Source organism: Wasmannia auropunctata, unplaced genomic scaffold (assembly GCF_000956235.1).
Source record: "Wasmannia auropunctata unplaced genomic scaffold, wasmannia.A_1.0 LD336078.1, whole genome shotgun sequence".
Classification (NCBI taxonomy): domain Eukaryota; kingdom Metazoa; phylum Arthropoda; class Insecta; order Hymenoptera; family Formicidae; genus Wasmannia; species Wasmannia auropunctata.
Window position 1 is genome coordinate 4,052,429 of NW_012026812.1, and position 27,118 is coordinate 4,079,546.

The 27,118-nt window shown below is 43.9% G+C and overlaps 2 protein-coding genes across 4 annotated transcripts in view; one reads left to right on the forward strand and one right to left on the reverse strand.

Annotated features, from left to right (window-relative positions):
* Positions 1 to 27,118, forward strand: part of LOC105449013 — a 201,004-nt gene that overhangs the window by 4,607 nt on the left and 169,279 nt on the right. The gene's annotated exons all lie outside the window — the stretch shown is intronic.
* On the reverse strand, positions 257 to 25,991 carry LOC105449014. The gene is made up of 6 exons (XM_011687980.1): positions 25,022 to 25,991; positions 4,392 to 4,612; positions 3,714 to 3,849; positions 3,189 to 3,322; positions 1,898 to 2,162; positions 257 to 1,175 (listed from the first exon to the last, which is right to left on the reverse strand). Exons 1-6 carry the CDS (start codon positions 25,089 to 25,091, stop codon positions 1,105 to 1,107), a joined length of 897 nt encoding a protein of 298 aa, XP_011686282.1. The 5' UTR covers positions 25,092 to 25,991; the 3' UTR covers positions 257 to 1,104.

Sequence of the window (27,118 nt, forward strand, 5' to 3'; positions counted from 1 at the left end):
TTTAGAATAAAATTTCATTTTAAATATCGCGCGACGATATAGCAGGGAACTGTAAAATTGTTCTTATCATACATCACTGCGATTGTCTTATTTATAGAGATCCGATCGATATTTAAAATTAAATTTTATTCTTAAGTTCGAATTACTTCAGAGTTATGTTCCGTATTTTAACTACAATACTTTAACTTACCGTGAAATTCCGTGATTATATTTTTATTTGGTAACGACGTATTTCGAAAATAATAATACATTTATATAAAAATTACATGTATAATTTATTATGGAGATCAAATAAATAAATATTACAAGGACCATTCGGTTTTGGGAAGATTGCCGTCCGGCCGTCGTGCGTGGACGCGATTGCCGAATGAATGAAAATGATATGTCGTGAAAATAGAAAATCCCTTTGTAAAAATCGTAGTAACAATAACATCGAATCGTATCTCGAAAGCGATACAAAAGACGCCGGCTTTCGCGACGTGTCCCGCTGTAGAGAAACTTTGGACGATCTAAACGAACGCGCGGGGCGTCGGATCACGCCGCGCGTCGCAGATAGCAAGTTGATATTATTTATCGTCATTTTGCGTCAAAATGATGACAAACAACGTAAGCTTACTAATTGAGGTGTCTGTGCGATCCATATCGATCGCGGCCAATCGTCCGCCTCGCACGCGGGCACGAGACAATACATTTATAGAGCCTAGAGCGCACATTAAGCCCATATATTAAACTACGTATTAGAGATTGAGGATTACAAATTGGGGATTAGAGTTCAATCAATTTGAATGAAATGGATTAAAATTATCCGATTGGCCAAATTTTAATCTTTAATTCGCAATTTTCAATCTCTTCAATGCGTAGTCCTATATACGGGCTTCAATTGTAAGACTTTGTCGTACGCCGCGGCGACGCGTAAATGGACGTACACTTATTATATGCATATCGGTATCGCGTTATGTATGGTTACGTGGATTAGGAATTAATAGTAGTAGATAGGGCGAAACCGATGTCCCCTAACGTTTACCATGATTAGGAAGCAATGTGATGGGAAGGGAAGAAAGGAGGAGGATAAGAAAGAAAGGAAAAAAAGAACGCATGTCGTTATTATCGCGCGACTGCGATCGATGTGATCAGGGCGACGAGGATCCTCCACTGAACTGCAACACTTGCGGATCCTGGAACATTAAAGACGAACTTTCGTTAGAGCTTCTCTTTCCATTATCTTTTTTTCTTAGAAAGTCCCGCTAATTGCCTTTGTTCGCGAGAGTAAAAATATCTCCGGTTCGGAACAAACAAAATGCGCCATAATATTTCGGCACGAGCGAGACCGCACGATCGCTTTTCTCTTCTATATCAAATCCGACAGTGGAATAATCTGGCGAGCTTCAAGTATTATAATGGGGATTTATAAACCCCGCGCGTGGAGAGCTTGACCTAAGTGAATTTTTCATCGTTCGCGCCCCTGCTTGTAATCGATGATTCACCGCGATCGCCGGAGGCCGCAGAAGGATGTGCCAAGGGGTTAAAAAGAAAATCGTGAAAGCGCTCGAGAAGGAAAGCGTTACGAGAGAACAAAAGTAACGGCGGGAGATGGAAATAACTTTTTAATTGAACGTATACGTTTTTATCTTCCACATAATACGAAACTACAGGACTGTAGCTACGCGATTTCGCTAATTACAGTTATACCAATAATCAACGTCGGTGCAACTGAACCTTAATTATTTTAACTTGCGCCGCCAACTTTTAGACAAGGTAAAAGTTGAATTCAGCATTCGGGCGTGTTGATCGATAACGGGGGAAACGTTGCGCAATTGCGGTGTAGATACAGAGTAGGAAAGTAACCGGGTGATATCCGTGGTGTAGAAGAGAGGGAGGAGAGAGGGAGAGGGCTTACCGTTCGTCAGGTCCTCGCGAGTGTGGCTCTGCGCTCGGGTCTCGCGGCTCTCCATTATAGGCGTTTTCAGAACGCTCTCGTCGCCCTCCACGCTCTCCTCGTTGCTCTGTAGATAGACCGTGGCTATTGTGGCCAAGCACTTTAGCTTCATGTCGCCCCGCCTGAAGTGCTTGTTCGCGACGCGGAATTTCAGACCGAGTCGCGCGGTCTCCAGGCCGTTACCCTCGTCGACGACATTGGGCCCTATCAGGTAGTCGGTGTTGGCCTGTTGAAAGCGGCGCGTCTTTACAATGATCCCCTTGTAAAGACTATATACTTTTAACGGTGAGGGGGGGAGGAGAGGAGGCATTCCGCGTAAGAAATTGTTCGCGACGGAAGGAAGGGGGAGAGGGGAAAAATTCGAGGTATCGAGCAATTAGCTAGATTTTTATTTGGGACGTAGACTCGCGCGCGCGCACGACCCGGATTACGCGGCATCGACGGCACCAATTAGGCGCGCGGGAGATGGAAAACAGATACGCGATTCTCTGTAGAATGCAATTTGAAAACAATTAAGAACGAGAGATTGCGCTCTTTTGATCCCGGATGCAAATTTTTTTTCGCGAAACCAATTACGCGAAATTGCATGAAGCACCGAAGCAAGATTCTAATTATCGCACGATAATGATAATAACATTCATCAGCAACGCGCACGCGCGCGTTGTGGAGAGAGAGGTAAAGTTATTTTAAAGTTAATCTTTAATTCGGTTAAGCTACACGTCCGCAGGGCGGAAAATTTCGCTCGGAGTATAACGCGGTAACGAATTTTCTAAATAAAAAAAAAAAAAGACGCGTAGTTCCGTAAATATTAACGACGCATAAATGGGATCGGATAAATGAAAAAAACATAAACATACCCGTGGATTTCGAAATCGATATTCAATGTTGACACGGGAGACAGTCGACGTTTCACTTTTAATTTGGAATGGTGACTGGCGTTTTATCAAAATAAATTTTAAATTAGAAACATTATCGGGGGGGAATATTTTTCGAGATTAACGCAAATGGATACGCGCGCGACGCGCATACCGCGTCTTTTCTGCGATGAAAACATAGCGGAACGAAGCTTTGATTTATTTAGCAAATTGTATATACGGCAATCCGTTGTGCTCTATTTTTCTTTCTTCTCTCTCTCTCTCTCTCTTTCTTCTTAAGTACACATTTTATCGTGTCGCTTGGTCGCGAAAAGTTTAGCGAGGCGCGAAACAAAGGTTACAATTATTTTGCCGAGCGGTTTAAGTGTCTCACTTACCGGCTCGTCGTTGATGAACCAGGACAATAGCGCAGGTGGTTTAGAAGGTGCCGACGTGCAGTTCATGTGAACGACATCGCCCACCTGATACTTGGAACGACCACCGGTTATCTGCGGTCCTTCGTTAGGTAGAACTGAAACGTTGCCATGACCCTTTCTAGTGCTATTGTCGTAGCCCCCCGGATTAGATTCCCCTTATCTTACCGCGTGCATTTACTGTACGTATTCATTTATCTAGTTTCGCCTCTCGCAAATTACGGTGTTGAAACAACCAACACTACCGCGCTCTAACGCAGAGTTTACTTTAAGGATAAAAATTCCCTCTGTATATACTTATATTCCCGTATATTTCAGATTATTTGTTTAGATTTCGATCTCGTGTTTGTCGATAACATCGATTTAAATACAAGCGTGCGACTTAAACTGAGAAGAGCTGCTTCCAAATCTCTTTTCAGAATTTTCAGTACACAATCTCAGCTTAATCGCACACGTATTCGCTTTCTTACTTTCCATGATAATACTTACCGACTACAATCATGTCCCCGTGATCAGAGACCGTCTCAAAGGCGGGCGCCTCGCCCGACACTTCGCATCGATACCTCCCCGAGCTCGTCAGATTCACGTTGTTCAAGACAACCGAACTCTCGGTGGACTCGTCCCTCTGAATGCAAATTCGCGATTACAAGCTGCTGCGCCCGATCGAGCGTGACGCCGCGCCGGCGTAGGGCATGCGCGATGCACGATGTGAACGAACCAGATTCTATCAGATTCGAACAAAAAGCTTCTCGCCGTGAGAGATATACAAAGTGCATTGTGCGCTTCTAGCTTAAACATGCAGACGAAGAAAAAAAAAATTCTTTTTAAAAAAATCTGTTACGTCATTTTTTCCTTCTCATTCGAGCATCGCGTAATTCCGTTCCGTAGTTAATCCGAATTAAACATTAAGGTGAACTGAATATTCCACGAGTGGAGATGCTTAAATTTGAAGGAATGATATTTCCGTCCGTTATTCGATAGCGCAAATAATTCCAACTAATTAAAGATGTATCAAATGCCCCAATTAATATAAACGTTCCACAAAGAGGACGTACGTTGCCGAAGACTGACTGTTCTCGCTATCGCTGCACGGAGAGAAGGTCAGGACTCTATTTCTCGCGCAATTCTAAGCATCCCCAGTTCTCTCGCAAAACTCATCGCACTCACGTTTACGTTTACGCCTGGCACCGGGAACGTTAGCACCATGGGCGCGTCTCTGGGCGTATAGCGATAAAATTCGTGGCCGTCCTTGTACCACTTCACAGAATACAATAGCTCTTTGTCCAAGTTGAAGTTGCACTGCATGCGCACCGTCTCATTCAGCACGACGTGCGCCGGTATCTGCAGAGACGTCATGCGTAGGGCGACGACGACGACGACGACGACGCCTGCAAAAGATTTTCGAATTGTGGCTTGCGGGAGAATCGCGCGCGATGCGCAAGTGGACCCTACGGGATCTAGCGCGCGTCCCTTCCTCCCTTCCCTTCAGTTTCAAACCTGCACAGCTGCAGTTGCAGCTGCGTGGGAAACTTCGCGAATTCACGTGGGGCCTATGACACTCGACGAAAGCGAGAGAGAGAGAGAGAGAGACAGACATTTCCGCGAGCGCGCTTCTCGCCACGATCGCGAGAGAGTTACTCCCGTTTTACTTCGTGTTACAATTTCAATCTTCAACGTTGCACGCGACGCGCGCGATCAACTCGACGATAATATTTGTATGCGTAATGAGCGCGGCAAAGTTTGCCGACAATGAGTCACACGTGATTCATTGTAATGAGCACTTTTCGAATTACACAATGTGATTCATACTCTCTCTCTCTCTCTCTCTCTCTTTCTCTCCTCTCTCTCTCTCTCTCTCTCCATATGCTTAGTATAAGAGCGTATTCACATTAGAAAGGAAAAGTCAGAGAAAGATAATATATACAAGGACTAGATTATTTGTGTTTATAGCAGGGTTTGAAAAAACCCGGATTTTTTTAAAAAACACAAATAATCTAATTAAGTTAAAAAAAAAAGAAAGAATAAGCACTATTAATCTTGAATTCATTGTCAGTCTTGAAATGACATGAAGTATATAATTCACTGTCTTTTCATAACAATATATCATACATGAAAAAATTTTTGCTAAAACAATATAAAGTTTAGTTGGATACAGATTCGAAAATAATTTTATTGAACCATCAAAATAATTATGTTGGAAACTCAATATCGATGCAGCTGCAATGTTGCAAAAAATTTTGCAATCAGTTTTTGAATTTCCAATATAATTATTTGGATGGTTCAACAAAATTATTTTCAGAGATTTGATCCTAAATTTTAAAATCATTCAGCAACATCATTTTTTCCGCGTACAATTGCATATTGTACTCTTTTCTACTGCACTCGTCAAACTTCCGTACGACAGTATAGTATTGTAGGGTTAAATTTGTTGCGATGTCGTAATAGATTACAGGGTTTGACAAGATGGACCCAACCAAATAAAACCCACCGGGTTATACATCGACAATACAGAGTTGACAATGTACAATGTCAAGATCAAGACCATTGCAGCTATATACTAAATAATTAATACCTTATACACCGCGCGTGTAACGTTATATAGTTAGAGCCGTTGTAGTGAGCGGATTCGACGACATCCGCCAATGAAACGCGTAATTATGCTTTCTTGTCGCTCGCACCGTTATACCCGAAGAATCGATTTTATTCCTCCTTTAAATTCACCACTCGCCGTAAACTTTGACTCACACCGTTTTCGAAACGCCTGTATTGTATTTCCCGCAACGCATTTTCATTCGTACACGGATGGCTGACTTTAGCAGATTCTTTTCCTCGGTTGAGCCCTTATTACACAGGGAAATTCCAATATTTGTGTGCTTGAGCAGGGAAAACAACGCGCACACGGGTCGGGAACCATGCGCTATCACAGCGCGAGCGAGTGAGCAGATAAAATAATAAGCCAACAACAACGATCGCGCGCGACTCCTCTCCTTCCTTCCTTCCTTCCTCTTCTATGAGAGATCCGACTGATATATATACGTCGAATTTTACCCCTCTATTACAGGGTTTGAAAAAAACTTGATTCTCATAACTTGGTAATACCAGTATTAAGTTGCAAATCAAAATTCCATTAAAATAAAATGAGATCAAAGAGATTGTCGATCAAAGTTTAAAGTAAAATTGATTAAAATCTCATTGCCGACAGGCGTATTTAAAATTTACCTAAGTTGCACACTTTGCGAGCACGTGCTTTTTGACACGCCTCCCTCCCTGTAATTCTACTCATTAGATATATAAGTAGAGACGGATATCTGATCGTGTCGTCGCGTCGCGTGTCCGATCGTGTTTCACTTTCTCTCGTACATGGCCGTCGTACGCGCGAGATCTCGTCGAAATCGTGTTTGGGGGTGCATTTGAAAGTCATAGAAGTTGCAGGTTTGGCCGCGATACCGAATGACGCGATGAGCGAGAAAGAAAGAATTGGGGAGGAGAGGGAAAATAAAAACCGCTCACGAATGTCCGATCGAGCATGGTCGATAAAACGCCTTGTGAGATAAATTAGCCCGCGCCCGTATAAATATTCCTTTCAACTGGCGGAAATAAGCTGCTGCGATAAATTCAATACCGGTGGCCCGCGGTGCTATTCCCGATGCTGCCGCCGCCGCGTCGCCGCGCCCGCGCCGCTACTACCGCCGCTCTGCTGTGTTGCTGCTGCTCCTTGAACCCGATAATTGATCCTCGCCGTATGTTGCCTTGTTATTTTCCTAAAGCACCGCGAGCCGATAACGCGGAGTGAAATATGCGCGACGACCTCGGGTCGATTTTACCCCGGTTAATATCCGCGCGCCCCTGAATTTAAATCCCCACGCTCTCGACGCGAGATGATAGAGCGAAAAACGAGGGAGTCGGGGGTTATCGCGCGGTGACGCGAAAACATTTTTGTATAACGGACGGGACGGATGCTATGTACGTGACGGTATGCTAATTATCGCGAACCGGTGAAAATATCGCGATGTCAAAAATAATACGCTCTCCGCGGCTGCAGATACGTCGTACGATCTCCACGCTCGTCCCGTCGTTTGAAAAGTTTTTTTTATTCCTCAACGCGGCCGAGGCAATTATACGCTATTGTTGATTCCGCTATCAATAGCTTTTATTTAACTCTCGAATGCGTGACTGTTGTTGATTGGCACCAAAGTGATTAAATATATAGGAAAAAAATAGCTGCCCGAGTAAAATATAGGATATGTGTACAGTCACGAAAGTGAAATGGTATAACAATAAACTGAATAGATGGCTGTTCATCTTTTATGTTACAAATAGCTGATTGTTTCGAATTGTTTACGTCACTTGTTGGCTCCCCTGTAACACGATTCTTCATAACATTTCCCGGGTTGCGGTTTTTTCATATTTTTCATCCCGGGATACAGACATTTGCAATCGTACATAACCGTATATAGTTACAGGCGAAATGCAGTGCCATTTTTTTCCCATTTCGCTTTATGTTTAATTGAGTTTAGATTACTAATAGCCGCGCCGATACTTAATTTTACCCCGCGCAAACCTCCGAAAGAGTAAACAATTTCTGAAATTACCCTGTTCCCCGTCGGAGCGAAAACGATTGCGAGCCGGGTAGCAATCGCGAAGTCGATTGAATTGTTAATCTCTCGGAGTTCCAAAATCGATTTCCGTCTACCCGTGGACCTTAAGCACCCCGACCGGCGTGGCGACTCGTTTATTTTTCGCCGCTATTGAATCGGCGAACTAACGAACCTCTTTGAGACACGAAGAGAGAGAGAGAGGAGGGGAGAAGACGCTTTATACAAACGCGCGCGTTAGTCCGCTGTTCATCGGGCAAAATTTTCGATATTAATGCGAAAGCACGAGACGCGGTTAGAGAACTTGCACCTTTCTCCTTCTCCATCGTTATCGCGTAAGACGCTCCATATTCAGTCGACCGTAACTCGAAAGATTTTAACGCGCGTCGCGCGAAACGAAATCACCGCGCATCGAAATATAAACAGCGTTCCTCTCAGTTCGGCACTCGGGCGTACCGTACAGGCGTATACCTGTGCACGAGTAAAAACCCACCGTGTTCCTGATTCATCTTTCTCGTCATCCATTTCGTCTCTACATAGCGAGAGAAAGAGAACGCGCGCAACGTTGCACGATTTTATTTACGCGGTCTCATAACGCGCGAGATACACATTCCACAAGGATCTATTTCTTTGTCAATTTTAATATATTTTGTTTTATAACAGTAAATTATATTTATTCATATTACTTTATATTAAATATTTTATTTATATTATTATTACATTTTATTTGGATTTTTTTAGTGTAATTTTACAGGTGGGTTTTTTAAAGTGGGTCCAACCTAATAAAACCCATTGGGTTTTATTGGGTTGGGCCCATCTTGTTAAACCCTGGTCGTCACCGCGCGCGCGCACCTGTTCTAAGGCGCGAACAAATCTCCGGAGCTTCCTCGCGCATGTAAATACAAAGCCGCCGCATACGCGTTAAGCCGCTCGGGCACGCGCGGGAAATAAATTGGATAAAAGCGGGCGACGATTGTCGCGGCTTCTCCCCGTCCTCAACGAGGATGTCGCGCGCTACGACGTGTGGCGTGTGTGCGTGCGTGCGCACGCTCGCGTTATCGCAATCCTCGTCCCACGATATTACTCCGCACTCTGCAAATTTGCCCCGCTCTCGCGCTAATGAAACATTTACCATTACCGGCTTGTATCTTTTTAGCCCATCGAGAGAGCGACGCGAGCGAGCGCCGACCGGCGCGCGGCGACGTGACGCGGCGCGTTTGTTAGCACGTGCTCGTGACGGACGCGGACACGGTCGATTTAATTAAACGCGATTGGGGAGGCGTATAGGTAGAGGAGGACAAGGTAGATCACGCGACAGAGAAACGACGAAGACGCGATGGCACACAACGGATGTCCTGACGACGATGCGGACTAGGATGTAGACAACAGTACTGATGATCACAGAGTTTGAAAAAATTCGGGTTTTTTTTAAAAAAGCCCAGCCAGTTGGTTTTTTTATATAGTATGTTATATTATATATAAATATATATAAATTTTTATTATTTGTTTATTATCGACTTGATAAATTTTGATTACCGCAATAGTTAACATGATCCAATCGGTCGTTAATTCACTCATACATAGACGTTTAAGACCTCGAATATGGCAGCGTATTACTAATTTAATACATCTGTAATTAATTCATACCAATATCTCCTCTTTTTTTTTTACACTCGATCTATGGTTTTTTACGAGCTTGTCTCTCCGACCGGAAAACATCGCGGGTAATTTCGCCAGTCGTGCGTACATGTGTGCGTAACGATTAATTCGCCGTATTAAAGAACTTTTTTGCTTTACGCCGGGAATATTTCGCGACCTAAACCGATTGGTAAATATTTTGCATATTTTCGCGATGCACGTTCTCGTCGATTTTGCGAATTTTCAAGCATTGCCATTCGCACGAATATTTATATTTGTCTCGTGGTAAACGGCATTTTAAAACACGCGCGCGACGAAACTGATATCTGTAATACTACACGCAAGGGAGAATTCGTTTCTCCGGGCATCTCTCACGAAAAGCCCGGTCGCGCAAGTAATGAGGAGTATCGGATTAAGGCCGAACCGAAGTATTAAAACGAATCCCCGTGACCGTACATGCGGCATTAATCACAACGGGAACTAATTACTCGATGCTCTAATCCGTGATAGTGCTATCGCCCGGGGTCTCGCAATAAAAACTGATTAATTACAGCCACACTGTATTCAAATCCCGAACTAAATTACGGCAAGAACGAGGGGCGCCGCGAAATGAATACGTGGGATATAGTTTGGCGTCCAAATTAGCCGTTTAAGGGATGCACATCGCAAATTCGCTACAATCCTCCGCGAATCTCCGTTTTATGCGAGGTATCTTGTCAACAATTAGATATTCTTATATCGCGGGCGAATCTCTATTTTTCGACGTGTTTCGTTATAAATATATCTTTTTAATTTTTAATATTTTTTACAAATATACAAGAGAGCAATCCATTTTTTTAATGTCAAAGAAAGAATTCCGATGTCAAACTTTATCAAGGACGGCAGTAAGTTACTACTAGAGGGCCTCCCCCTCTTATCCGTCTCCATAAAGCTACGTTTAGATATGTCGGAAGTTCATTTCATCCAGGCGGAATGTATGATATATCAAGCTCCGCCAGAATTCCAGATTACGCAAGATTCTAACAATGTTTCGACGATTCTGCAATATGCATACTCCCGTATAATGCATCACGCGATACGCAGATGGCATATTTGTCCGTTTTGTCGTGATTGCGAAACAATGTGGTACATATCCGACGAATATATAGCGTCGCTAAGATTTATATTACTATAAAAAAAACGAAAAACTGTGAGAATTGAGAAACTTTGGACGCAAAGTAATTTTCCGATTTATACATCCGTATATTGCTGACAAATTGCCCCCCCCCTCCTCCCTCCCCCCTCTAAAGTAGCGCAGTTTAGGATTCTTTAATGCTCTCCCGTTTTATTCCCGCGGCAAGATTGCGGCAGTCAATAATACGAAGAAAGGAAAATTTTCCGAACTCGCGCGATATGCACATTTTTCAAGCGCGGATCGGCGTAACATACGCGCGATTCACGGGCGGGGAACGTTAAAGCGAAAATTCATATCGCGATATCCATCTTCTTCGAGGACTTAAAGTATCGGCAAAGATGACTGTAAGAACTCCCGAGAATGGACACGGAAAGTTTTAATCTTTTCAGACTTGTACCGGGTGAGTGGCTCGAAACGCGCGCGGAACGAACTTCCACACTATCGACGACAGCCACGCGAGCAATAAATCTGTCCAATACATTGAATTCGCCCGCAAAATTTTTCCCCGGGATTTTCATCCGTCGCCGACGATCTTCGACACGGCCGGAACTTGGCGACTCAGTAGAGATGCGCCGGCCGGCGGGGAGTGTGGCGAGGGACGCGCTCTCTCCTTTGGTAGTTTCCAAAGTTGTCATTGAAAAAGTTTCATTGTACACGACCGCTCGTTACAACGTCGCTCATTACTCATTAGTGATCTTCTTCTCGAATATCGAATCACAAGATATCGCCGTAATGTCGCTCAGCGACTTGCTATTTCTGCCGCAGAAATATGCAACGTGTATCGTTGCAGATAATGTCAGAAAATCCGATTTCCTGATTTGAATGAACACTGATATTTCGAGATTGCGTTTCATTTTATAGAAATAAAATATTGTACCAAGAGATACACGGACGACTAAGTAATCCGTCTCGCGAAATAACAAATAGCATTCCAATTGATGGAAGACTGATCTCTCTCTCTCTCTCTCTCTCTCTCTCTCTCTCTCTCTCTCTCTCTCTCTCTGTATTTTCTCCTCCTCCTTGAATTTTCTAATTAATATTCCGTGTAACAGAATTTTAATTAGAGATCTCCAAGAGTTGAAACGTTTAATAGAAATTAAAGGCCTGCTACTCGGAAAATGTAGCCTCCCATAAAAATCGGCTCCAACTCGGGCGGAAGAGCCCATAGTTAAGGTGACATACGACGGGACAGACCGTACAGAGCGCTCGGCTCTGCGCCGTTAATGCGGGCGAATGTACGAGACCTTTGGAAGAGGCCCTCCGAAGTACCGCGGCGAAATTAGTTTGGGAAACACTGTCGTACGTTTAAAGCGACGCGTCGTGCAGTTGCGAAGGAGGTCCATCGGAGAAAAAATTACTGCACGGGAAGTTCCTCTCTCGTTCCTTCTCCCCCTCTTTCCTTCCTCTTCTTCCTCCTTCCTTCTCCTTGCTTTTTCCTCCTTCTCTACCCCGCGAGCACGCGACTTGCTGTCGAGAATGCCGATTAGCGCTACTCGAGGCGTCACGTACCCTCGTACCAGTCCTCGTGTTTCCTTTTTCTCGCCCACCCGGGAACGACGACGTCGCGACGTCTCTTTCGGTCGTGTGTTTGGAGAAACCTCTCTTACGCGAGCACACCGGGATGGGTTACGTGAGCGGAGAACAGGACCGGGCTCTTGTAGTCTTTAAAGCGGAAGCTGGACTACGCTTTGGCGCGCGTCAGCCGAAGAGGAATTAAACTGTACGACGAGTACGAGTATCGCGTAATATATATAGGTATATATATATATATATACATAATTTTCATAGCACGATTAAACTATATAAAATATTTAAGACATTTTGATTATTGATGATAAATTATTAAATATTATTAAATATGCACCAGAAATATCTATCGCAAATAAATTTTTAATTTAATTAAGATTTTAAACTCTAAATTGTGTAAAATGTCAGAAAGTATGAAAATACCCACGGGAAAAATGGTATTTACGGAAAATGAGATAGAAATAAATATGACGTAAAAAGAAGCTATTGAAAATTTTATTATCTTTAACAAAATAATTCAATTATATAGCGCGCAAGAAGTATCTCGCCTGTGAAAAGAGATAAAGTAAGATTCACGCTATTATAAGATTTGTAACATCATAAGTGACACTTAGGTAAAATTATATAGTAACTAATCTTTAAAAAAGCTCTCTCTTTCTCTCTTTATATACATATATATATATATATATATATATATATATATATATATACACACATCCATCAACGCGCGCTGAATTCATCCAAATGAGCCCGAAAACCACGGAGCACCCGCGCGCGTGATTTGGCACTGTAAATCAGACTGTAATGCGCGGGATTAATCCCCGCTGTTGAATGTATCGCCGGCGAGATTATAAATTTGTTCGTAGCGCGCGCGGAGCGCGGGGTGTTAATCCGTAACTGCACTCCTCCGGAGACTTCCAGATTTTCGGGAAATCCCGCGCCATTGCGTGATCCTCGGAATAGACGGCGGAATGTGTATATATACACGTACATTTGCCAGTTAGATTTATGTGTTTATTTAAATAGGTTTTAGGTATCGTCGCGGGCACAGCGCTAATTCACACTGCCTGATAATCGGTCACGTTTATTAAACAGTAATTTTCGAATCTATATTAGAACGTTTCGCGTGTACATTTAACTCGCGGGTAAAATGAGTCACGAGAGCCGGGAATTATTTAAAATGGTCGATCCGCCCGAAAATTATCGAAAACCCACTCAAACCCGCATCTCGCACGGTCGACCGTGATGTTTCAGCGTGCGCGTGGAGTATTTGTAATTGAAATGCATATGCAGCATTACCAGCTCAGTAGGTTTTTGGGGATTTTATTGGGTTTTATGAGTTTTTATTTTTTATAGTTTACTAATAATTAACAAAATTTATTACTAGCTTATATAAAAACTCAAAAAAACCTGAAAAACCTTTAAATTCGTTATCATTGAGTTTTTATTTTTTATAGTTTACTAATGGTTAACAAAATACGTTATTGATAACGAATTTAAGGGTTTTATTTTATTGGTGAAATTTTACATGTGGATTTTTTAAAAGTGAGTACAAAGTTTGTTGCAACCGAATTGCAAACACCCGAACGTTCCGCGCGCAGCAGTAATTGTGGTCGAGCGCAGTAATGAAGCAGGACGCGCGAGATGCGAGTTTACCGAAATTCTTTCCGGACACGCGTGCCTTTTAATCATCCTGGGCGCTTTGGCATAATAACACAATCGGGGAAGGGAGAAAGGGGGCAACGAGTGATGATGCCGCTTGCCTTCATAAACACAACGCACTCACTGTGTCATTAATTAGTCTCTCCTTGATGTCCGCAAGGGACTCGATGATTACGCTAATCGCGTCAATGTTTGCCGTGTTTAAAATTTCACCATACAGTTTGATGGAATGTCAGTAAACCTTTATCTTGCTTCTCTTATTTAATCTTAAGAATAAGTTTCTTGCTCGGATCTACGCTCGGGGAAAGATGCGCAAGAAAATCCGTCGTTTAAACATGTGCAGGAAGTGGCCAGTACTTTTTACTATACTCGTCCTCGATTTTGGGCGTTATTCTAGGTTTCCGCCGTTATCTCTTTCCTGGGTAAACCATGCCGGAGTCGACGTACGGCGCCAAAAAATCGCGAAGAGTCTTCGTCCTTTTCAGATATGTGTCAATTTTTCCTCGCTTTCTCTTCTTCGCGTGAGCAAAAGCGACGTATCTTTTCTACTTTACAAGGGAAGTACACCATTTGTCGCGTTGAAAACGGAATTCCGTCAAATATTTGTGTCGCGTATTTTCCGCCGTGGGAAAACGCTCCGAGCGAGAGGCGCGTTTCCTCACTCAAGTGAGTGAGGAGAAAAAGGAGGGGAAGAACGAGGATGAGAATGGGATATTATATAATATCCCCTCTCTCCCTCATTCCCTAACAGCGTACCCCGACCGAGCCTAAGAAGAGGAATACATCGAGCCTCAGCCTCGATCTCCCGACGTGTCGTCGTAATTAACAATAATCCCGTAATTCCAAACCGGCATTGGACAAACGACATCAGCGAGCGCCGCTTGAATCGATGTTTTATTTTCTTGTTAGACACCGAAGTAAGGGAATTACACCAGGTGTTGATCGATACGAATAACGCAAATACGAATAACGCGACATTCCGATGCAATGAATTTGTATTCGTATAAAAACTAGGTAGAATTGAATTGCCGTCGTGAATTGAATTAAAAAAAGCATTGAATTGCTTTAAGTAAGAAAATTGCATTACTTTTTGTCACGATAACAACAAAACTTCATAAAAGTGTAGTTCGTTAAATGGAACTTTATTTATTTATATCTCTCTTTTTTTTTGTACGAACTTGTACCTGGAGTCGGTGTTTCTTTAAAAAGCAAAATATTATTGAAATTTTATCTGACTGCTGATGGTTCGCTGTATAGTCGATAATAAACTATTCGCTAAACTTAATTGAATAATAACTTGGAATAAAGTTTCTTTCGTCTATAGTTACGGCTACACCTAGCGTCTCATAGGCATCGCAACGCGATTGAGTTGAATCCCTGCTCGATAACCACGAGCGAAACGCTTAATCGGGCCGCTGTCGTCCTTCTTCTGACTAATTGGTAAGGCATAGTTAATCTCATATCGGGTATATGTCACGCGTACGAAATTACTATTGTATTTTCGATCGATATTGAAATATATGGAGCAACGCTCATATTGAAAGCAATTTTTTTTGTCGCGCAACATTTTTTTTTTTTGATACATCGAGTACTCTCGCGGATGCGTCGTATAGGCTTCGCTATCGCGTAATACGAGTTTCAATCACAATAACATTTTTCTTGTTATATTTTTTGTTCGTGTAAGGCAATAACATATAGCGCACCGCCCGGTGTACTCGCAACAGCCACTCGTTTTTAGTCAAAATACGCTACAGGATCGAAATATATCCAAGCAGCGTAATTGAGTATCGATCGGCACTGACAGTTGATAACACGCGGATTGCTGATGGTGATTTTCCGGTCTTTGTGCTACTTTCATATACTTTCATATTTCGATAGTTTTGTGTGTGTGTGTATTATATTATATACTTCTTTTTTGTAATCAGATTTTCGTATGCGCTTAGTATGACCTACAGCTACGGGAGGGTCCCGATTTATGTTTTTTTTTTAAACCCGGGTTTTTTCAAACCCTAATATGGATATCCGTTATACGAATACACGGTGCATAATAATTTGTATCAAATATGCAAACGAAAATCTCTTGAGAGTGCACTAATTTCATTTGTGTCTTTCATTTGTTATTCTTTTATCATTTGAATTCAATTTAGTGCGAATATAAAAATTCTCACTATTTAATAAGTTATCTTGAAATAGTTTTATTATTTAAAAGGATTTAATCAAAAGGTTTTTTTAATTAAAACTTTCTGTTTGAAAAAAGATAAAATTAAAAATGAACTAAAAAGTTGAATTCTATAATTAAATGCCTCAACTTCTGCAATTCATAAAAGATGTTGAGGATTTGGATAATGATAATGGGGATATTGCATCCGGGATATTGATTCGCAATTATTTGAACTTCTTCCACGTATCTATCAATATTTACACATTCTGCATATTGTTTACAAAAGCTGTTTGCGAAAACAAAATAGTATTGCGAAATACGGGTGGCGGCGAGCTATTTTTGAAATAATAAAACGTAATGGGAAATGTTTGAAAAACAGTATTATCATAATTAAATTCATTCGTCAAACGTCGATGCCTTTGACGATAATGATTCCCCTCTCCCCTTTCTCAATTGAGTGTCGCGAAGATCATAAACAGCGATATTGAGCACGTTACCTGCGTGGGATACGTTTATTTATTTTTTCTCTCTTTCTGCCGTCGAGACACAATTTCGAATCGCGGATCGGGCAATTACCAGGCGTATGAATATTTAATCGGGCCTTCCCGGTGACCGGTTGTGCTCAATGCAGTTCACCGTATAATCCCGGAACGTCAAAATATATACACCACCCCGCCGCGGCGCGCGATCAGCAGAGAGTTAAAATGTTCGCGCGCCGCGACAAACTGAATATTTATGTCTCGCGCGCGTATATGTATTACGTTAGCCAACACATTGTTCTTCATTACTTTTGCGCGTGAAATTCATGAGGCTGATCGCGCGAGAGCTCGAATCCGCTAAGAACCCGAAAGATCGAGGGCAATCTTTTTTTCAACAGGTTAAGAGAATACGGTTGCGCACTTCACGCAAATTAATGGTTGAAATTTCTTTTATTTCTTTTTTCATTCGATAGTTCCCGAGTAGTCCGCGGAAGATCCTCCGTAGTATTCGTTATTCGCTGTCGTCCGCAAATTGATACGGATGCGAGAGCCCGCGGATAAGTTAAAAGAGTACGAAGGACTGTCGGCGAGGAGAGATTTATTGGATCGACCATCTGGTCGTGTATTTTTTCGTCGGAGCGTGAAAAAATCGTTACTCAACGAAGCGTTACCCTCTCGAGAAATGGCTCAAGTTAAAGCACCTCGACGTATCCACGGGGGTATATACGGGAAGAAATATTGTGGCGAACTGTGTGTGCACCGCGAGAACTTACCGGTCCTTATTTCTAGAGTTTGACAAGATGGAGTTGCACAGAAAATATTCACAATCGAAAGAAAAGAATTAAGAATTGGCTACTTGGCATTTGTACGTCAATACGTCCGACATTTGTCTCGTCTCGCAAACGTGTGCGCTTACGAGGGAGTGCTGAGGGAAAATCCGGTAAAATATCGGGAAAATATCCGCGTCTGACCGCGTCTCGGGGTAAACCGGAGTCGAATTTCCAAGCGCACCAGGTGTAAGTTTCCCTGTTGCAATCTTGTGTCGCACCTGATACGCCTTACGATTTTTTGCCTCCATTGTGTCCTGACTGGCGGAAAAGATTGCGAGTCTTATTTATCGGTCGTGACATTGCCAAGTTTGAACGGTGGGTCCGTTCGCAGCTAAGGAAAGATTCAACGTGCAATAAGCACCTCTTCTATCGCTTTCTCCAATTTCTCCCTCCATTTCTCTTCTTCTTCTCCTGCTGTTATGCTTTGTATCTCGAAGGCGTAAAGCGTGACAAGATTAACGAGATAAAGGGATCTGAAAAGGCGTTTTATTTCCCGCCGTTTCGTTTATACCGCGAGCGAGATGATGGTGTTAGGTGGCGGAATAGAATGCGAATCGTATTGTATACGCCGTGAACAAACTTTAGTATCGCGGATTCCTCGAATGTTTAGGAGGGCATTACGCGTTAAATTTCAACAAGTAATATTTAATTTCTCAATATCTTTATTCAATTTAGTTAAACCTTTTCAGCGACGTCGCAGCGTTGATAGAAAAGTGGTACAAGTTAAAAATGAGCATTTTTACTAACAACTGAATCTAAAATGAGAGAAAATGGCGATACTCTTCAACGATTTAGAATATTTAGATAATAAAGATAGAAGAGTTTTATTTTTTTTTAAATAACGCGATTCGCATTGCCAGCTTCCGCTCTCAGTGGAATGTACCTCGGCATAAATTTAATTCTGAAGAAATATTTATTTCGAATTCGCAAAAAAATTCAAACAATTTACGGCGATGCGAATCGCGAGCAGTACAAACTAGTACCACTAGGTCATTCGCATTAAAGCGAATTAGTCGTGCTTTGATCGTGCTCGTTCGTTTGATCTGGATATGGTTTTACACGCATTACGAGTGCCTGACGAGGATCGTCGAACGAGAGAAAGAAAAAAAAATTAATTACCCTTAATAAGAGCATTCACCGCGTTCGGGCAGTTCTAACAGACAATGCCCCGAACGCACTATATACGTCGCGTCGCGTGACCCTGATGCCTATCGAATCAATGACAACGCCGCGCCGCGCGCGAATAGCCAGCGATAAGAACCGACGATATAAACGGGCAATCTCATCTCCCGCTCGGTCCACTCATTAGCGGACTTAATTTAAGACACCACACCAATAGTTGTAATAAATCTTTTACACGAAAATTTTAGAAGACAGCACTGCTCTTTTCTTTTCTTGAGCACCGCTCTTTAGCAAGTTTATATTTTTTATATAAAATTTTATACAATGTCTCGAAAAAGTTGTAAGACAAGAGGGAAACATATCTTCAATTTTTGTTTGATTTAAAATTGTATCCCAGAATATTATAACCAGATATAGAGCACGGTCACTTTGAAAAAAACCGGCTTTTTTTTAAAAAGTGGGTCCAACCCAAAAACTCACCGTGGGTTTTATTGGGTTGGACCCATCTTGTCAAATCCTGCGCCTGTACCTCTTTTCTCTTATATATATATGATATGTGTGTGTATTTTACTCCTTTTTATTTATGTACAGTCGTATCACAAACCTGCCTGCGCGGCATATGCGGGGAGAGCGATAAGCAGAATTACCCCGACAAGTGATTCTGTTTATTTTAACGACGAGGGGGCTCTCGCTTTAAAACTCGCCGCATGCGAAACAGCGCGTGCGATATACATACGTCTCTTCCCGCGAAATAAAAAAATACAACGCGCTCGCTTTGTTATCTTCGCGACAACGGGCGAGTACGGGCGATGTGCGTGATCACGTACCGCGGAGATTCGAGATTATGAGACAATTATTAAACAAAGCCCCGTGTCCGCCCACTCCTGTCTACGACATCCGCTATCGATTTATGCGACCGTCACCTTTGGATAAAAGCGAGCAAATAAAAAGAATGTATAGATGGGGGAAAAAATTCATTCAGCGAGAGAAATGGAGATTATCACAGCTGAACAAGATTTTACATTGATAATGGTATAAAATTTAATCTTATCGAGTTTCGTATATAAAGTCAGATTCATCTGTAACAGAAAATGGATTAAATTAAATAAATGAATTTATTAATCAATTTTCTCTTAAACTTTGATGGAGCTGAGCTTTTGTAAGAGCTTTTATAAGAGAATATATTGGGTCTTGGCTTGTGAAATTATGAAATCCGATTTCATGAATCAGTTTCCTATTTTTATATTTTTTGTATTTCGGAAAAACGTCAAGAGGATTCCGCGCGAGGAATGACGAGACACTCGTGACAAGCTAATAAATCTCAACCCAAACATAATTAAGTTTGCCGGACGTTTTATATATTAAATTATGCGCGACGTTGCGCGCGGTACGCGCGATAAAAAATGTAGTATCTTTGATTACTGTTTTGCATGGAGATTCGCCGAGCGAGGGGGAGGGGACAAAACGGCGGGATGAGAGAGAAGAAGGGGGACAGAGCAAAGTGTCGGTGCGCATGGTATTGTTTTATTTAAACGGAGCCTCCGCGCCGTACGGCCGGGCTTTATTGGAAATTGAGCCAATTATGATACTTGGGTTAACGATCCATTGTAATACAGTTTCGTGAACGCGCTATCTGCCGATCTCGAACGAAATCTCGAACGATCCTTCCATGCGAGACGTCGTAACGCAGATTGCTTTACGCGGCCGTGCCATCGTCGGTGGTTCCGATTGGAAAATGTCCTCTCGGCGAGACACTTCGCCGTCGTCGTCGTCGTCGTGTTCGGAAGGAAAGGAAACCGCCAGCCGCGAAGCGATGACGATAAGCGAGAAGTCGTGTTCTTTCGGTCTCAAACCGGGCGAGCCGCGATAGCGTGCGTTAACTCTCTCAGCTTCCTCCCACACACACACACACACACACACACTTTGCCATAGGGTTTGGTTCCAGCAGCGCCGCGATCGCGGTTCAAAGTTCAAACTCGATTTAACTTTGAAATCGGGTCCGCTCGCGTTGACCGGTCGATGGCTAAGTGCCGCCCGCCGCCGATGCTCTTCCGCGCGCGCGAGTGTCCCGAGAATTCAGGCTCTTTAGCGCGCGCGCGCGTTCGCTCTCTCTCTCTCTCTCTCTCTCTCTCTCTCTCTCTCTCAGAGTCCGCAATTACTTAATAGTCATCCTAAATAACTGAGGCACAGCAAATCAAATATCGATGCATGCCCGTTTTTCAGTCGTCGCTCTCTGTGCTTGATAATACGGCGCGTGATACGCGCTTAACGCTCGATTCACGATTCAACTGCGACTCTTCGCGTATTTTTTCCAGTTTTTCGGGTTTATTTTACGGCCGGGACAATTTGCCTCCAGAAGGCAGTAAATTCTTTTATCTGTCCGGCCACATTTCCCTACTCCCGGGTTACCACTAATTTCATATTATTCGAGCGCGGAAACCGCGAAAAAATATTGTGATGCCGCGGATAAGGAGCGCATGTACCGTTTAACACGCCCATTTGCCCGAATGATTAACACTCCTGCGTCCACGTGCATGTCCCCTCGCGGACATGCTTTTTCTATTTTTTGCGATGTAAACATATAATTTTATAGTCACTCGTTCCGGCCTCGTGCCCATATTCTGAGTTTTGATTTAAGTTAATTTTTTTTTATCACACCGACACCGCGGTTAAACGCGATAATAAAACGAAGCGACAGTGAAAAATTATACAGATCTCAAAATTGGATTTTTGAGCATCATAAAAAAAACCGTTCTTGAAGAGTTTGTGAAATCATGTGAAAATATCTTGCGAGCAATTCAACAAGCCTCTGCACCTCAACAAGTACAGAATAAAGATTTATATATGCAGCATCGGATATAATTATTGCGCGAATGTGTTTCATCTGTCTACAGCTCGAGGAGGAGAGATTCTCATTCGCAGACAGCAATGAAACGTTGCGCGGCGTATAACTTGTTCCTTTTCGCGGGCCATTAATTACACACGCGAAGCAAATCTATCGGAAAGCATTATCATCGCGGCACGTCAAAATTATGTACTTACCCGGGCATCCTGCTGTTCACGGTGCTGCGCCGTGATTAATTACGGCAACTCGATCGTTTTATCACTTTTTACGCTCGTCCGGAGGCGTTATACCGTGTAACATTATACGAAGCGTCCGCGCATTCGACCAAGTCCGCCGATGTAGTTAGTGACTCTTTAGCTCTCTCTCTCTCTCTCTTTCAAATTGTCGTACGACGATATCGGCCGCGTCCTGACATTTTTATACGCGACGTCGCCCGCGCGCGCTAATGCAGGGCGAGTTTATGCATTTAACGACGCGTACGCGCAGGGAGGTTAAACGCATGGATTGCTTTTTTCTCTCTCCTCTACCACCGTTGCACCGCGCCACGCCACACCGCACTGTGCGAATGAAATTTCCGCGATTCGCCCCGGTATGAAATACTTTGAATAATTCGTGACGCTTGTTGGCCAGGGGATGCAATTGCGAGTTATATTTTTTTTTTTTTACTATCGTCGTTATTTTAGGCTCGAGCGTTACATCCATGGATTTTGGAGGGATCTCGCGAAAACGGTCGTTTCTCCGCGCTTCTGTGGGGAGGGTCTTGAAGATAAAACGAGGGTTAATTTATAAATATTCGATTTTGCCGTTTCCGCTCGCAGCAGCGGCACCTAAAATTAAGAACGTCAGGTCGTTGTGATGAATAACAGATGTCCCGTTATTTTGGCTCTCGAGAATATTATATCTCGCATATAGCTGTTTAGCCTATATATATTTATGACGTTCTGTTTCTCGAGATTAAATAATTACCGTTGTATTGCCGAATTAGACCTGTCCAATTCTTTTCCTTAAAATAGTTATCAAGAGGTGGGCAGAGGAGATATTTTCCAACGCGAGTACCCGATATGTAAATTACGGAATATATAATGCAGCGAAAACATTTGTACAAATAGCCCAGTCATCCGATAACCGGTCGCGCGTATCGTCGAAAAGTGTGCGCAGCTGCGATATGTTAATTATCACAAACACGATGATAGTAATAATAATAATTTGCAAATGCACGGCGTGAATACGCAGATCGGCGCTCTATAAAATAGTATAACTTTGGCATATATGCATATTCCAAAAAGACAAATAAAATAAAAAACAGTATAATTGGACGGTTATAAATAACCGCACAGGTATAAGTTGCGCGGTGATGTTCTTAGAAATCTTAATTACCTTTATATGAACGTCACGTGACAATGCGCATTTAGCGGGCGGCGGCGGCGGCGGCGGCGGCGGCGGCGGCGGTGCGGGCGGCCAGGCCGGGCTGGGCTGGTAAGATGCGCTAAATCGCGTGGGTTTATTCCGGCCACGGCTCGATGTATAGTTGCGAGAGCTGAAGGGGGTAATTTCCGAACGATAATCGCTGTTTGAAGCTGTCGATCGTCCCATTACCTTCGCCCCCGCCTCCGTCGATTTACAAACGATCAGTTAGCCCCTCCGTAAACTCTCACCGGTTTCGCGTACGCGAAGATACGCGACCAGGTCGCTCGATCTCGATGTGCCGAATGTTTTAATTAATCAAGAGATCGTACCGCGAATTTTCGCGCGCGGCAGCGCAGCGGCCCGCTAAAAATACGCTCGTCAAAAGAGAATGAGGTTAAAGCGGCGAACTAATTTCAACGTTGAGAGAGCACGTTCGAGAAGGTTCGATGAACGCGACGATGAACGGAAGGCTGAAAATGGCCGACGGGAAGATTTTGTAATTTCTTTAGTGACAATCTCTCGGAATTTTGTTTATGGCAGATCGATGTGTACAAGCGGAGCGTGGTGAAAGGGCAATTCCCGTACGACAATGGTTCGTTCAAGAGCTGCCGCCGCTGTTGCCGCCGCCGACCGTTCCATTATCTCGACCGATTCGCAAACAGTAGTTATACACTCCACAGACTCACTATTTCATAGGTAAAGACGGCAGCGGCCGTGTGCCTCTCGCGATCGCGCGCAGCGAATGTTTTAATTAAGTACGAACTTAAAACAAAGTTTCGTCTCGTTGGATACTAAAAATGCGCTCGATACCCAGACGCGGGGGAGTTAAATCAGCGAACTAATTTCGAAGCGAAACACACCGCCGCCGCCGCGCGCTCGCGGCTGCTTCGATTGGACGATATAATGCGAAGGAAAAAGTCCGGAATGGCGTGGGAGATTCGGCGATTTTTCCGACTTGACTGTTATTCCAATTTATTCGAGCCGAACGAAAATAATTCGCAAACTCGTCGCGCTGTGTAAACCGAGATGCGACCATTTAAATTCCATTTGATTCTTCGAAATTCTCTCTCTCTCTCTCTCTCTCTCTCTCTCTTTGTCGGCCGATAACTTCGCGTAATTCAATTATATATCGACTCGCGAATTTTTGTTTATCGCGAATCGAAGAGGTCTCTGGGTATTTTCGTACGCGACTAGATATTGTTATTCCCCGCGCTTTGCATGGATATACATAAATGCATGGCGCTTTGTGTACTAGCTTTTATTCGCCTAGCTTTTATTCTTCTGGTTTTTATTCCTCCATGTCACGTTGCATTTTGCCGCGCGCGAGCAAGCTAGACGAGCCGTGCACAAGGTATGCATTTGTCAATATATATATATACATATATATATATATATATATATATATATATATATATACATAGATATCCGGATATCCGCCTCTTTGTCGACAATTTAATCGGACGATTTCAAGATAATTTGCAAAATTTGCGTCGGGCATTAGCGAGGGATTCGTTAATTTATTAATTCCACTTGTCATATGACATACGCCGCCAATGCATCGCACCAAAATAGCGTAGAATTATTTTTCGCACGGCGTTTTAATTCGCAAATCAGTAGCCGATTCACGCTATTGAACTTGGACGGAACAATCAAAGTATGCCTGGCACGTCAACGCGCGCACGCATGCTGAAAAATGGATTCTGATACTTCCTACGAAGAGGCTTTATTCACGTAGATTCGTTATTGTCAAACCAACGTTGATTTGCAATAGAGTAACCACAACTAAAGAATATTCTATACTTTTAATGAAATCTTATTGAATTCCACATTGAAAGTTTTTTAAATTAGATGATGTAACTCTTCAATTTATATTTCTATAAATTTTAAAATTTCTTTGCAATTAAAATCTTTCAGCAAATAGTTTATCATTCTTTTCTTACAAAAATCCAATTTAATACTAGAAATTTTATTTATTAAAAGCTGAACAATAGTGCTTTTGATGCTAAAAATAAGTAATTAATCACTTCTTTCAGTATTAAATTTCTGTATGAGTTATTAATCATTATCAAATCTCAAGATATTTACACGACGGACTACTATTCTCTCTCTCTCTCTCTCTCTCTCTCTCTCTCTCTTTTTCTCATCGCCCTTCTACAGATTTCGACGTTAAGAATCCACTTCAAGACGTCAACAGAACGTCGCGCTTTATTCGATTGTAAAACTTATATATGCTTTTCCGAGAAGAACGGAATACGCTCTGGTGTATATTTCATGCGACAAATCCGTCTCTCTCAATTCGCGTCTCGCTGTGTAATATATTGTACTTTTATCTGAGAAATATGACTGATCGCGCATACCTGAATGGATCAGTAGCGACGACAGAACGAGGAGTCGGGGCAGTAGGACGGCGAAGGCCGCGCGCAACATCCTCGCTCCCGCGGAGTGATCCTGGTGATCACCAAGATCGCCGGGGACGGGGCTCCGCGACGATGATGCGCTCGGCGCGGCGCGACGCAGCGCAACGCGACCGTGGCAGGCGGAGGAGATCGACCTATCTCCTAACTCCCGCGACCGTCGTCACTGGCGACGAGTTGTCATCGCGCCTCACACGGGACCTGGTGAGAGAAGGGGAAAGGATCGCGAGTCCACAACGTGATCCTGGTAAACACTCAACCGAGGCGAAACTCGTATGCACGCTTTTTCTTTTTTTTTTCTTTCTGCCAAACGTTCCGAATTGTTGGAAACAGCCGCCAGTGGGAAATCGATCTTCCCACGTTGGCCGGTCGTATAAAGAACGAAATAGAATACGCGCGCGATATGACGCGACGTAGTACCCGCGCGCAAGAGATTCACGCGGTTTGCCACTCGCACGCGCAACGAGAATCGGCGAAGGGATAATAAAATCCAAAAAGCACGATGTCAGCGGCGGCAGCGGCGGCGACGACGACGACGACGACGAGTATTTCAAGTACTTGCGGCAATTCGTGGCGACACGCGACACATAATTTCCTACACGGCCGCCCCTTGACTAATTGAAAATCTATATACGGCCGCGTTACACGGGTTTCCACCTTCCGCGGAAAGCAGTCGGTACTGCGGCATCGGCACCGGAGGAGGACGAGGCGCCGAGGCGCGCGCGAGAGGGTTGGTGCGGCGAGTCGAGAGGGATGGGGGTGGGAGGGGAGGTGTACCGATGTGTGAGGGAAAGGGGGAGAAAGAGAGAGAGAGAGAGAGAAAAGGAGAGAGGGAGAGAAAGAGAGAGAAAGAGACGCGACGAAGTCGAGGAGGTGGTAGCGACGGCAGTGCTGCTACTGCTGCTGCTGCTTGTGCTACTGCTACTGCTGCTGCTGCTGGTACCGCTGCCGACTGTGGTGCTGGTGGTGGTGGAGGTGATGGCAGTGGTTCTGGCGGTGGTGGTGGTTGTGCCGATGGTGGCGGCGGCGCTCGAGGAGGGCGGAAGGCCACCTGGCAGCGCGCGGGGCGGAAAGAGCGCGAGGAGGATAGAACGATCGGGGTAGAGGGTAGAGGCAGAGGTCGAGGGGGTTTGGGAGAGGAGCAGGAAGAGGAGGAGGAGGAGGACGGCGGGAGAGGGCAGGGTGAGTGAGTTCGAGTTGGTTCCTGGGCGACTGCGCCGTTCTCCAAGTCGATGATCGCTGCAAAATCTTCCGTCTCTCTCTTTCTAGCGCGAGGACCGCTCCCTCTCTCTCTCTTTTGGTGCGTTCCGTACGTACGCGCGCGTTTCTCACTTCCACGCTCGGCGTGTGTATGCGTTTGTCGTATATATATGTATATATATATATATATATATATATGTATACAGGGGTACGTGCACGCGGAAGAGGGTGGGAGCGCGCGCGCTCGCGCGTCCGTGCGGGCGCTAACGAAATTGGCGAAATACGCTCCGCTCGGAGGAGCGCGGACGGAGGCTGTGCCCGTCCGTCCCTCTCGGACTTGCCGGCGTATCGCGTCGTCGTCGTCTCACTTTCGACCGTACCGCGCCGCGCCGTCGCGCGCTACCACGACGTCGGGTCTCGACTGCGGGAAAAACGGTCGGCGGACGAGAGGATAACGCGGAAGTTAGTTGGCGATCGTTCGGAGCGATCTTCCGTACATCGGGCTTAATCCTGTGGCCCGGTAATAGGATCGACCGGCGATCCCTCCGGGAGTATCCGGCGCGACTCTCGAGATTTTCGAATTTATGGGGGAATTGCGGGCGTACGTACGCTTCTTGGACGCCAGCCGTATGGAATATGCTCCTCGCCATAAATCCGAAATTCCGAGTGGTCCGAACGACGTCGCTCCATTGTTGGGCCGAGAGTGTAAGGAGAGAGTCGTCGTCCCCGCGATTGTCCTACAAGAGACCGCCCCAATGACATTTGCCAGAGAGTCCGAGATATATTTTATTTATAAATCAAATCTACTTCGTTTCTCCCCTGATTGAATTGAGATAGAAA

Excerpts from the sequence above, each read along its gene's own strand:
- LOC105449014 (XM_011687980.1), bottom strand. The coding sequence starts at position 25,091 with ATGTTGCGCGCGGCCTTCGCCGTCCTACTGCCCCGACTCCTCGTTCTG. Across the intron at positions 3,850-4,391 it reads TGCCAGGCGTAAACGTAAAC|AGGGACGAGTCCACCGAGAG; the intron begins GTGAGTGCGATG and ends ATTTGCATTCAG. Across the intron at positions 1,176-1,897 it reads TCGCGAGGACCTGACGAACG|GATCCGCAAGTGTTGCAGTT; the intron begins GTAAGCCCTCTC and ends TTAATGTTCCAG.